Raw genomic sequence first — 12000 nt, forward strand, 5'->3', positions numbered from 1 at the left:
ATGTTCTACAGCAAGATAAAATAACTTGGAAGAATTACTTTTTGTTAATACTTCATTCTACTTGTTTTATCCCAAATAATATTAGTGTATTTTCTAAACACACTGGATCAGCTACACTTAAAATATATTTTTAAGCCTCTATAATTTATTCCAGAGGGCTGTTCTTATACTGGTAGGGTTTTTCTTTGTTTTCAAATTGTGCAGGGATGTACTGCAGGATAAAGATATAGAGAAGTAAAATGGCCACTAATATTTTATATTTCTAAGATAAATTGACCTGTTCTTATAGTTTATTACAACCAAATTTTTCTTTTCCGTTTTCTAATGAAACTGATTTCTAGAATGGTAAAGACTACTGTAAGGAAGATGATATAAAGGCATTTGCTTTCATATCAGAACATGCCTAGGCTATTGAGACATAAAATTGTCAAATCTCATTTTATAAAGTGAAATGAGCACTCCTCTTAATTGAGAAAGAATATAATTCATTCTGAAGAAATGGATTTTCAGAGATTGTAATTTTGTTAGATGCACCTAACACACATCAGAAGTGGGACTGCAACATGACCTAGAAGATGCAATCACTGTAAAAGAAATAAATGTCTATTTTTTTCCTAGGTGTCTCCATATAGTGTTGCTAGGGCAAAATGGAGGAAAAGAGTCTTCCGAAAGCTAGGTAGAAAACATGAGAATTAAGATGAAAATGTTAAAACTTGAGAGGGAAGATATGTCTTATGTCTTAACGTAGTCCCTGTTGTTGAATACTTTTACTATTTTTTGTTACAAATACTACTTTCACTGTTTTACAGGTGATAGTATGATATAATATATTTGCACTAGCTAATGTGGCACCTAACTAAACTACAAGAGCATTAAAAATTTTAAACAATTATATAACCTGTGGGCGAAGGTAGATTGCAGGAGCATGCTTGGTTTGTTAGCCTCAACAAGTATGATACCCTCAAACAGATATTCTTAAAGATGTTTGTGTGCACTGACATGGCTGATTTCTCACTGGAAATCTGCATAAAAAGAAGGAATTGAACCTTTATTCGCTATAGCACCCAAATCAAAGAAACTGCTTCCTTTCAAGTCTATTTAATAACCTCTCAAATCATAGTGAAATGTAAACATTAAACAAAAGCACATAGCTTTGTTTTGATATCAGGATAATTTTTAAACATTATTTCTTTAATTAAAATCTCCTGACTAATTTTTGAACATGTATCTCTTCCTCATGAAACTTTAACTGATTAATCTTCTGATTGTTGTTTGCTAATACTTGATGCATAAGTATTTCAAATGTAACTTCTAATAAGAATATGAAAGCATGCAATTTTCTCAGCTACTGTAATAAAGTACAAGTACAATAAAGTACAAGTTATGATTTTTTTTTCTTTATTCCTTTTTTTTTGTTTTGTTTTTAAGCTAAATGAAACCATAGATAATAGATTCATTTGCATATGTTGCTTCCCCTAAAAGATTTAGGGAATATACGCTGTTAATTCCAGAATAGTCAAATAAAAGCTAATTCATTCCACTGAACTGTTTGTATTATTGGGCCAAGTCTGAGTGTCTTGCCTGAGAACAGTTCATATATAAACTAAGAGTATAAGAATTTGGCCCATTGTATCTCTTCCGAAGCCATACTGTGATGCATTATAATTTTATGTCCAAACCTATTATTCTTGTTTGTCTTTGATCCAAGGATCAAATGTCTCTCCAAGTTCTTAGTATTTCTTCTCATTGTTTATTTTGATGCCAATGGGAAGCTACAGATTTTTACCCTCTCAAATAATGTTGTTAGTGGGTGGACTACAAATACTTTGTTTCACGTGTGCTGAAAGGAGAAAGTAACTTTTGCAAATTCTCTACCTCTGGAGGTCCATCAGAGTCCTTTCCAAGTTAAAGGAATAAGTAGAAGTAACAAGGAGAGGAAAAAAAGCAGTGGCAGGTATCCGAGTAAGTGTTAGGATCTGTTGTACAGAACCTAGACAAGTTTGGGAGGTGGCTGAATTTTACATTCCAGAGAAGGTCAAACATGAAATTACTGATTTGTTTGTTTTCTGTTCTTACCCAGAACACAAGTTATACAGAGCAAATCTATTTGAATTGGAAATGGGCAGGAAATGCATTAAAAAAAAAAAAAAAAAAAAAACTGCACGAGACTGAATTTATCTATGTTTACATTTCAGTCACTGGATCTTGCTAGACCTTTGAATGAAACACTCATTTCTCTCTCTTGTCTGTATTCAAGAGATTCTTTTGGGAATCTCTTTCACTATCATTAACTAGTTTTTGGTTAGTCACATTTATGGGGCTAATGGAACTTCTTGTAAAGTGGTTTGCCAGTCCTTTGCCAACTCTTGCAAATGTCCTGTGAGCTTTCTCCGATTTGTCAGCATCCTTTTGAATTTGAAAACCTCGGAACATAAAATTTGAGTGGTGGTCTCACCAGCAACTGATCTAGTGCAGCCTCTGTGGTCTTCTGAAGGATCTTTTTAAAATATCCAAGGATTGTATTAGTCTTCCAATCATAGTTTCATGGTTAGTTAAAAGCCTACCCTGATTTTCATAATTCCAGCTTCATAGGGTAGTCTCCCAATAAAGAAACTTTGTTCCCATATTTATAATTTACAAGGCCTGGTATTGCAAGTGATGATTTGTTTGCGTACAGGCAATCTGTAGTATTCTGTTTTGCTAACATATTCTTTGTTGTTTGCCACTCAACCTTTATGATCTGTAAGCATTTCCATGTAATTGTTTTAGATTTTACTACAGATCATTAGTTACTTTTCTCCTATTTTTTATCTTATTTTTCTTCAGCCTGCAGATTTTATCAGTAATTATTTTTCTCATGGTCATTGTTCTATGTCATTCTTGAGAAATAAACTCTGCTGGAATAAATTAGAAACATATCTTCCCAATGACAATTTCCTGTTTTTTACTGCATCTGGAGACTAATGTAACTAACTTAACGAATACTTTCTTTATATTGTTTCATTTCCGAAATATAATGGCATGCAATACTCAGTTAAATGCTGTATCTACTTTGACAAGCTGCTTTTTTTGTAAAATATATAGAGAGCATTAATTTCCTCTCACTTGAATTCTCTTATTCTTGGATTTTGTCTTCTGAGGGGTGGAAATGTGATAGGGTCATTTTTAGTGGGTGCTGCCTTTTTTAAATATTGGCACAGAATTTTTTCCTGGAACTTCCCCAGTCTTATAGGACTTCTTGACTATTTGGAGCAAGCTTTGTCCAGCTGTTCTTAAACTCTTGCAGACCTACTTATTTTAAAATATCTTCATATCATAGCTGTTGTTCAAGACCCTAATGTGTTGGTTACATTTGAAATACCAAGTATTCCATCATGGTTTTCAACATATGCTGTGGCTTTAACTCACTAAGAACAAGTATATATTGAATAGTTCTGCCCTTTGTACATTACTGTATAGAAATACTTATGCACATTTTTCTCCCAAAGGGGCATTTAAAAAAAAAAAGAGAGATAGAGAGGGAAAGGGGGTTTACTGAAGTTCAAGGCTGTTCCAGATTAATGTGGGTTCCAAGACCTCACTTGAAGTAAAGGATATGAGCTTGTCATTAAGCTATATTCGAAGTAGACTTGCAAAAAGTATCTTCTGATCACTGAATCATAAAATGTACAAAGCTTGCAAGATATTTGCCTGTAACGGTGGATTTTACTGTTTTTTAATTATTTTAAGTAATGGTGGCTCAAAGTGAAAAGCACTGCAGAACAATGATCTAAATATCTGAAAATCAGCTTGAAGGCAAATAGGAGGACAGGAAAAGGATGTGGATATTGCAAGAACATGATGCCTGAGAGGCAGAACGAGAAGTTAGTTTAAACTTGCTTGGCTTTTAACTAGTTGGTTTTCACCAGGAAGTTATCCCAGTTGTTAAAAATTAAATTGGACCTTGAGATTGAGTTTTGAGATTTTTTTAAATTATTTTTGAACTAACTGAAGCATGGTACTTGTCAGCTGATGTGATACATCAGTCAGGAATTAACTATGTATGTCATATTTCTGTATGAAGTTGACAGGATTAATTATCAGGTTAATGTTATTTATGATATCAATAAGTGTTCTTTCAAAATGAGAAATTTTCGTTTGAATTGAAATACCTGCAAAAAAAAAAAAGTAACAAAATTGAGATAGTCATACTGTGAAAGGCAGATGAGTTCATGGAAAGATTTCTCAAGTACTAGTTAGCACATGAACAGGGACAGAGCAAAAACTCAAAAGGAAAAAGTTTTTTTTTTTTTTTCTTTTTTTCAGGTGTTTAAGGGGGAAGGAGGGTTCAGTTGGCCATAGTCAAATACTTCACAGTTGGATAATTGTAACTTCCATCTCTTAGGTGAAGAATATGAGTTAACACCCTGTTTTTCAGATTTTCCCAGCCCTCCTATGCAACTGAAAGTCATTGTCCCCACTTTGTATAAAGTTTATTTTATAGAAGGAACAAATTTCATTTAAGAAATGAAAGCTCAGGGGAAAGTGAAGGAGAAATACATTCATGAATTCTGTAACATGCTAGCAGTGCTACTCGCTGAGAAGAGTCTCTCCCAAAACCCAGTCCTTTGATCACTCGGTTCAGGTACACTTTAGTGGGAGTGAATCTGAGGACAGTGTATTCAAACATAAATGTCAAGCAGAGAGTCCAACTCCACTGGCCTTCAGTGAGTCATTGTCCTTATTTATGCATTTGAAAATACCATTCTTGGACTTTAGAAAAATTTGAGGAGAAGGGCTACTACCAGAGGGAAATATAGAGCAATTCCGTATTTTGCTTATGAAGTTATCCAGATAGATAACATATTCTTAAAACTTGCATGCAGTAGTAAATGTTAGACACTACTTACTTTATATGCAGTATTCAGGAGTTAAGAGTAAGATGAGTCAAATGTGGCAGCTAGAAAAGGGGATAGAAAAGGATGGAAGGCATATTGAGTAGGATATGTGAACTGATCTGCTCATATAAAATGTTATCTAGCCATTATCTAGTGAACTGTCAACAAATAAGTCATGAGAATATGATAGAAAGTATCAAACAGTTCTTAGAAGTTGACAGTTGTAATGCTTTCAAACTGAACCTCCTCAAAAGGACTTTGATTTTGGTAGTGTAACATGAGATGCGTACCCTCAGTTTATGTGTACAGAAATTAGTATAGAATTAGGATATGAAAAAAATGATGTTCACTGCAAAACAGCAAAACAAAAAATAGTCAAGGAAAACAAACCCTCTTCTATAGGTGTTCATATTTCTGCTGTCCTCATAGAAATCTTGTGCAAGAATTAATTTTAAGTGCAAAAAATGTTAGATAAACGTTTCAGGATCTAGCTGAATAGTTTTAAAATATTCTTAAGTATAGGAATATTCTGTAGTACACAGTAAGAAATGCTTTTTGCCCATTTGGCATTTTGCAGTGGTTGGTGTGGTTTTTAAGAGCACATTGAAGAAGCAACTTTCATTTGAAACAGTTAAGAGGAAATAAGTAATGAAAAGTAAAGAAAACTGGTAGTAATGTTACTGCTATTTTGCTTTTCATTTCATAGTTTGCAAGACACATCAAGAAATCTGAAGGCCAGAAGACTCCCAAAGTTGAATTACAAATCTCAATTTACGGTGTGAAAATTCTAGACCCCAAAACAAAGGTAAGAAACACATTTTTGTGCTCTTAAACTAGTAATTAAATATTGCTTTAACTATGCTTTTATCATTTTCTATTTTTTAGAAGTATCATAGCGAAAGCCATTCTGTTCATGGAAACTTCTTCTAAAGTGCCATTTCTTGTTACAATACATGGGTCAAACCTTCCCAAGAAGATAAATGGTACCCCTAAATACAGACTAAAGCTCATGTGAGATTTAATTTTCTAATCTTTCACACCAGGATCTTTAAACTAAGGAAAATGAAAACACTGTGGCAACTGCATGTTATTACATATGGTGCCTTTCCAAATGGTCGCTGTATGTAGGTGCCCACATAAAGATGCTATTTATAGTGAATGAGGAGAAAATTTGTAGTGGCTCATTATTTGTGCTTCTGATTTGGAATTGCACCTCTTTTCTTTACCTATTCCTTTTCTTTTTTTTATTTTCTGTTTTTTTTACTCTATCCCTTCTTCCTTAGAAATCTTATGTCTTCCTGGTGTGTTACCTATTTGTAAACTTTGTGTAGCAGGCCATAAGCACTACTATAGGCTTGTCATCTGTGTCATCTGGCACAGCGTGACAGCAGTGTTAGTCAGCTGCATCATCTCTTGGCGGGTTTTCTGTTTAGTTTGGTATTTTGAAAGATGTTATATGCTAAATAAGCCATCTTCTTCACAGATTTCATAGAATTATAAAGCAATAAATACAATCAATCTAAAAAAGTAATTATTCAATAGTCTGTCACTTTAAACTTCTGAATGCTTTTAAATCTTAAGCATTTATTAAATCTTGGATTTTTTGCTAATAAGCAAAATTACTAATTACTACTTACTAATTCTGAAATAGTTACTGCTACCGAAACAGTGATACTGCTCTCAGAAAAGCTAGTTTTAATTCAAGAATGTGTGTCTACTTGCAACGCATTTTTGCTTTAAACTCTGGATATAGTAAGTGAACAATTCATAAGCAGAAGGGGAAAGAAATCTTCATGTCAACTTTTATGGTAGTTTGTGCACCTTGTTTATATGATAGGGCAGAAGAGGATACTAAACCTCTATTCTGGCAAGAAATGATTTAAAATAAGTTTTAAATGCCAAAAAATGTTAGTTGTTCTAACTCTTCCTGCAGAGATTAACAGAGATCTGTGGGACAGAAGTTCCTGGGGGAGCAGGAACATTCTAATCTTTCAACAATGCTGTTAGTACAAACTTAATTTGTGATCAACTCTGAGCAGTCTTTTTTCCCTCTTCCACTTCTTTTCTTAAAGCTACATGTAAAAATTAAATTTGAATTAAGTGGTCATTTCCTATTCAGCAAAAGCTGTTTTAAAAATGTGTGCAATGGTGTGATACTTAGAACATACTGAGTATGTTTCCTGTAAATGGCTCAATAGCTCTTCTGAAATCAGCTAAGTCTCTGCAGCATTTATAGTACTAGGACATTGGCCATAATGAGTTTGGGGGGGGAGGGAGGGGAAGGGGCAATTAAAATTTTATAGGTGCTTTGGGAAATATCTTAAATTCTATACTGTCATCACAGGGTATAATAAATCTTTTTCTGTGTATGTTTTCTAGAAAAAAAATTGCTTTAGTTTTGTTACAGAAGAATACTGTTTTTTATTGGTATAATGACTAGCTATTGTGGTATGAGCAGGAGAATACTGATGTATCAAGACTCTATTTTATACTCAGCCCCAAAAAGGCAGGGGTATAGGAAAACAGATGGAACAGAGGAGCAGTTAGGTTGATCTATAAATCTAAAAGAGCAGCAAATGTGTTATTAGGTGAAACTGGCAGAGAGCTAAGGGAGAAAAATATTAAATGTGAGAGACACTTGGGGACATGAGAGAAAAATGGTGCCTAGAAGACTGGCTGTAAACATTAAGAAAGGGAATTGAATGAGGGGAACAGAAGTGGAAGAGATTGGCCTTATAGAACATTCTTTGATAAACTACTGTATGTAGAGCGGACGTGCTCCCTTGCCTTTGAGATTATAGCAATCTGTAGCGATCCTGGAAGTGTTTGCAGTTTTGGTGATGCACAGGAATATATATATATATTTTTACTAGATAATAGCTCACATCCAAACTGCATATTTCTTTAAAGCAAATAGTGTTTTCCCATGTAATAAGCCAAACAAAATACCAAGAACAGACTTGTCGAGGAAAAAACAAGAAAAATGTTCAGATTATTCATTTCAGCTTTCTTAACTGAAGAACATTACCATTTTAACATTTAAAATAGCTGGAGCATGTCTTTTAATGGAAAAGAAAATATCTGTGGTATCCTAAGCATGCAAACAAAACTGGTAAAACTATTTTTATTAGTTTTTAAAGTAATTATTTAGATTTCTAATTTATTTCTCTGTGCTTCTGTGTTTAGATAACAATCACTTTGTTTCTGTTGTCTGTATTGAAGGTAGAAAGGTAAGGGCCTCATTTTGATAGAACTGCAAACCCTAGGAGATCGATGAAATGGAAGATGTAATGCACCTGGAAAAAGATCTGAGTGTTTTACATGATCAATCTCTAAATAAATAGTACGGGGATACAGAGCAACAGTAGAACCCTTTTCCTAAAGCAGAAATTACTGTCCAAATAAACACTTCTAAATAAACATTTCCTGATTACATTCAGTAAAAATAGGAACATTTGTTAAAGGAGATGAGATTGTTAGCTTTTATCATACTTTAAGTACATTTTGCTCCTCTATAGTAAGAGACATTCAGAAATGTTACTGCATCTGTTCCTTTATATGTGAAAAAACAGGAGAATTACTTTGTTCATCTTTATCTCAGGCATTTATAGTAATTTTAGTAATCTTTCTGTTTATTTGCAGGAAGTCCAGCACAATTGTCAACTCCATAGGATATCGTTTTGTGCTGATGATAAAACTGACAAGAGAATATTTACTTTCATATGCAAAGATTCAGAATCAAATAAGCATTTGTGCTATGTATTTGACAGTGAAAAGTGTGTAAGTATGCAAGATGCTTTAGAAGAATTTGGGTCTCTATTAAGAACTTTGTTTTGTTTTCAACTAAAGGGAAAGGGATTAATAAAATCAAATAACCATCTTGTTGACTGGTATTGGCGTGACAGGATCTTTCAAGCCAATGTGATGCCTTGTAAATTTGATGCATTACTTTAAGATAGGTTTTTCTTTTTCCCCTGAGACAACAGTTCTTACTGCCTGGCTCAATATCCTAAACCAAGCCTCTAAATTGCTCTTAGAACAGACTGTATCCCACCAAGCTTGAAATGTTTGCACAGCTGTTCTGCAGAGATTACTGCAGCTCAGTGACTGTGATACCCTCATTGACTCTTCTGCTTTTGCATCTGCCTTTGACCTTTCTTTCTCAGCTTTTTTATTTTTCTGTAAGCAATAAGGCTTCTCCTTTCCTCCCTCTCCCTTCCCTGCCACGTGTCTCAGGTTTATTGATGGCCTTGTGTGCTACCAGAGAGTTCGTTTCACCAACCACTGAAATTTTCTCACCTCTGTGATAGAATAGGGCAACTGTTCAGAAATGTGTGATAGCAGGAAAAAAAAGAATACTTTAGTACAGGAAATGAAGAAAATCATGTCTGGCTGAAACAGGGTTACAAGTTTACCCCTGACAGAAAGTAATTAACAAATAGGAGTACTGGAATCAACACTGAGAAAGATGCATATTTACTCTTACAGTGTGTATTATATATCGTTGTGTATTACTTAATAGACAGTGTTTCTGATGATTTTGTTGTTCACCTGTGCTACTCCAGTGCCAGCTTCAGTAAATATTGTTGAGAATTGCTATATGTCTCTGTTCATTTTTCTCTTCAATGTCTATCTTGTGCCTTTCTTTTTCAGATTCCCCTGATTTTAATTTACCCTTGCAGTTTGTGTATGGCAGTACAATTTCTATTCCAAACCAATTCAGTTCTTCCTCTTCTTTCTTCCCTGGTATATAACTTAGTGTACTCTTCCTCTTTCTTCAATTTCACTGCGCCTTTTTTTGCACTCAGCTTTCGAAGAATCTCAGTTGAATTTCTTTTTGGCCAACCTCACCCTTCCAAGAAAATAACTAGGACTGCATACTCCCATCATCCATTAAACCATTCTTTTAGTAATATAAACGTTCCCTAAAGCAGTTGTTGTTCAACTTTTTTGGTCTAATTTGGTCGAAATCAGTGTAATTTAAATAATTTCTTGCACTGATTGTCTGTAGACGTGATTGCTTTTCCCCCCACCCACCAGCAGAAAGAGATAGAGGGATTAGTTCCCTATTGCCATGGAGCTTGGGTCTTCACACACCCCTGTTGCATGACTGTTGTTGAACTAATGGATAAAAGGTTGGAAGAACCATGTTCAGTATCATTTTTGTGCATCTAGCCTTTCATGTTTTTATAGATGATCAAAGAAAAATGCTCATAGCATTGAGCAGCAAACTGGTTTTGTGGGAAACAATTTTTATTTTTCATTCCAAAAAAGAAAAAATTAATTTGGTTTTAGCAAATTTAATGTTTTTCCAGTATTTTTAGTTCTCCTGCCAAACTGTAAAAAAAAAAAAAAAAACAAAAAAAAAAAACAAAAAAACACTTACCATGTATGTTTATTTCCTGCACTAAAGTATTAAGGAAGATGGCATATCCATATATCCAGCATTTATTGATGCCTCATGTAAGTCAGCAGGTTTTTTTAAGCCTTAATATTCTTAAACTTGTGTTATTATTTTATCACCTTTATTTTTAAAGTGGATTCTCTCTATGGGTTGTACATAAACATCACAATATATGATGCAGGTCTGCACAGAACTACTGAATTACTATATGTTGCAAACACAAGTGCACATTCTCTGGTTGAATTTTTGTAATCTTAAATACTTGGGTAGATACATTCATCTGTGCTTTGGTAATTGGTATACTATAGGAATTCTCAAAATAAGCATTGAAACACAAATTTAAAAGCAATGGGGCAAAACAGTTGTGCATCCATTAAAATTAAAGCAATGTATTTAATGATAGAAAAGGCTGTAATTGCTCCAGAAATTGTCAGAAAGACTTACAACAGCATCTCTTTATACAAACCGGAGGTATAATTAGTACTAAGGATTAGCTAACTGTATTCTGCCTGTTGAATTTGCCTTCTTTGTTTAGGGCATTTAGTGTATTATATGTCAGGTTATTTTGCTGAAGAGTAATGACCATGCTTATTTGTAATGTTGACTTTAATGTTGGATGGAGCAATCTCTTTGAATGTGGTACATTATGTAAAATATTTTGTGATCCTCTGAAGAGAAAGTAATTACATAAAATATTCATAGTACACTAATTTCGGTCTTGTGTTTTGTGTAAAGGCAGAAGAGATCACTTTAACAATTGGTCAAGCATTTGACTTAGCTTACAGGAAATTCCTGGAATCTGGAGGAAAAGATGTTGAGACAAGAAAACAAATTGCAGGTTTACAGAAAAGAGTAAGTTCTACATCATAATTTTTAAAGAGAGAAAAAGAATATACTATTGTGGTTATGTGCTACTTTCTACAACAGTATAATTTTCAATGTTACTCTCAGATTGCTAAGGATTTCAGGTACTGAAAAAGACCTGATACTATGAAACAATATTTTGTTTTCCCTCCCATCTTGTGTGAGCACTAAAGAGAAAAGCAAGGTTGTAATATGGAAGACTTAAAAGCTTGTTTTCAATTACTTTTTATAGTCAGCTAACTAGTTAAGCATTACTATTAAATCAAGAGAACTCAGATAAAACTTACTCTAAATGGACAGTTCATAGCTACTATTGAAATGAATGAATGCTCTAATAGCTGTTGAAATAACCACTTGCTTTGTAGATTCAAGAATTAGAAACTGAAAACTCAGAACTGAAAAATAAAGTTCAAGATTTGGAAAATCAGTTAAGAATAACACAAGTACATACATCTCCAGTAAGTACATGAACATAACTGCTATATCTGAAGTTACTCAATTTATGATCATCTGTGTTATGATAATTGTTAGTATCTATGCTGTTTTTAATGATCATGATTAACATACACTGATCATCTATCTGTTGAAATGCAGTGCTGAAGTAACAGTAAGATCATGGCAAGCCAACAAAAGTGCAAATTGCAATCCTTTAATAATTTGTGATTTCTTAATCCTCTTATACCCATTTGTTGATGCCTAATGATGGTAAATGCTCATTTTTATGGACACCTAAGCACATTAGTGAAGGATGAAGAACTCTGTTCTGCATTTAAAGGATCTGGTTCAAGAAGAGCACTAGGGCATTGCAATATTGGATTTTTTCTAAGAACTTCCTGTCACAAGCATATTGTTACT

The 12000-nt window shown here is 33.8% G+C and overlaps 1 protein-coding gene across 5 annotated transcripts in view; it reads left to right on the forward strand.

The window, feature by feature from the left end:
- The window catches only part of GULP1 (GULP PTB domain containing engulfment adaptor 1), a 122789-nt gene that overhangs the window by 85981 nt on the left and 24808 nt on the right, over positions 1–12000 (forward strand). For all 5 annotated transcript variants that reach the window (XM_062578479.1, XM_062578481.1, XM_062578478.1 and 2 more), the window contains 4 exons: positions 5584–5682; positions 8520–8657; positions 11017–11133; positions 11511–11603. In XM_062578479.1, coding sequence (XP_062434463.1) covers positions 5584–5682; positions 8520–8657; positions 11017–11133; positions 11511–11603 — 447 coding nt within the window. The remainder of the gene's footprint in view (positions 1–5583; positions 5683–8519; positions 8658–11016; positions 11134–11510; positions 11604–12000) is intronic.

The sequence above is a fragment of the Rhea pennata genome, chromosome 6 (genome assembly GCF_028389875.1).
Source record: "Rhea pennata isolate bPtePen1 chromosome 6, bPtePen1.pri, whole genome shotgun sequence".
NCBI classification, from domain to species: Eukaryota; Metazoa; Chordata; class Aves; order Rheiformes; family Rheidae; genus Rhea; species Rhea pennata.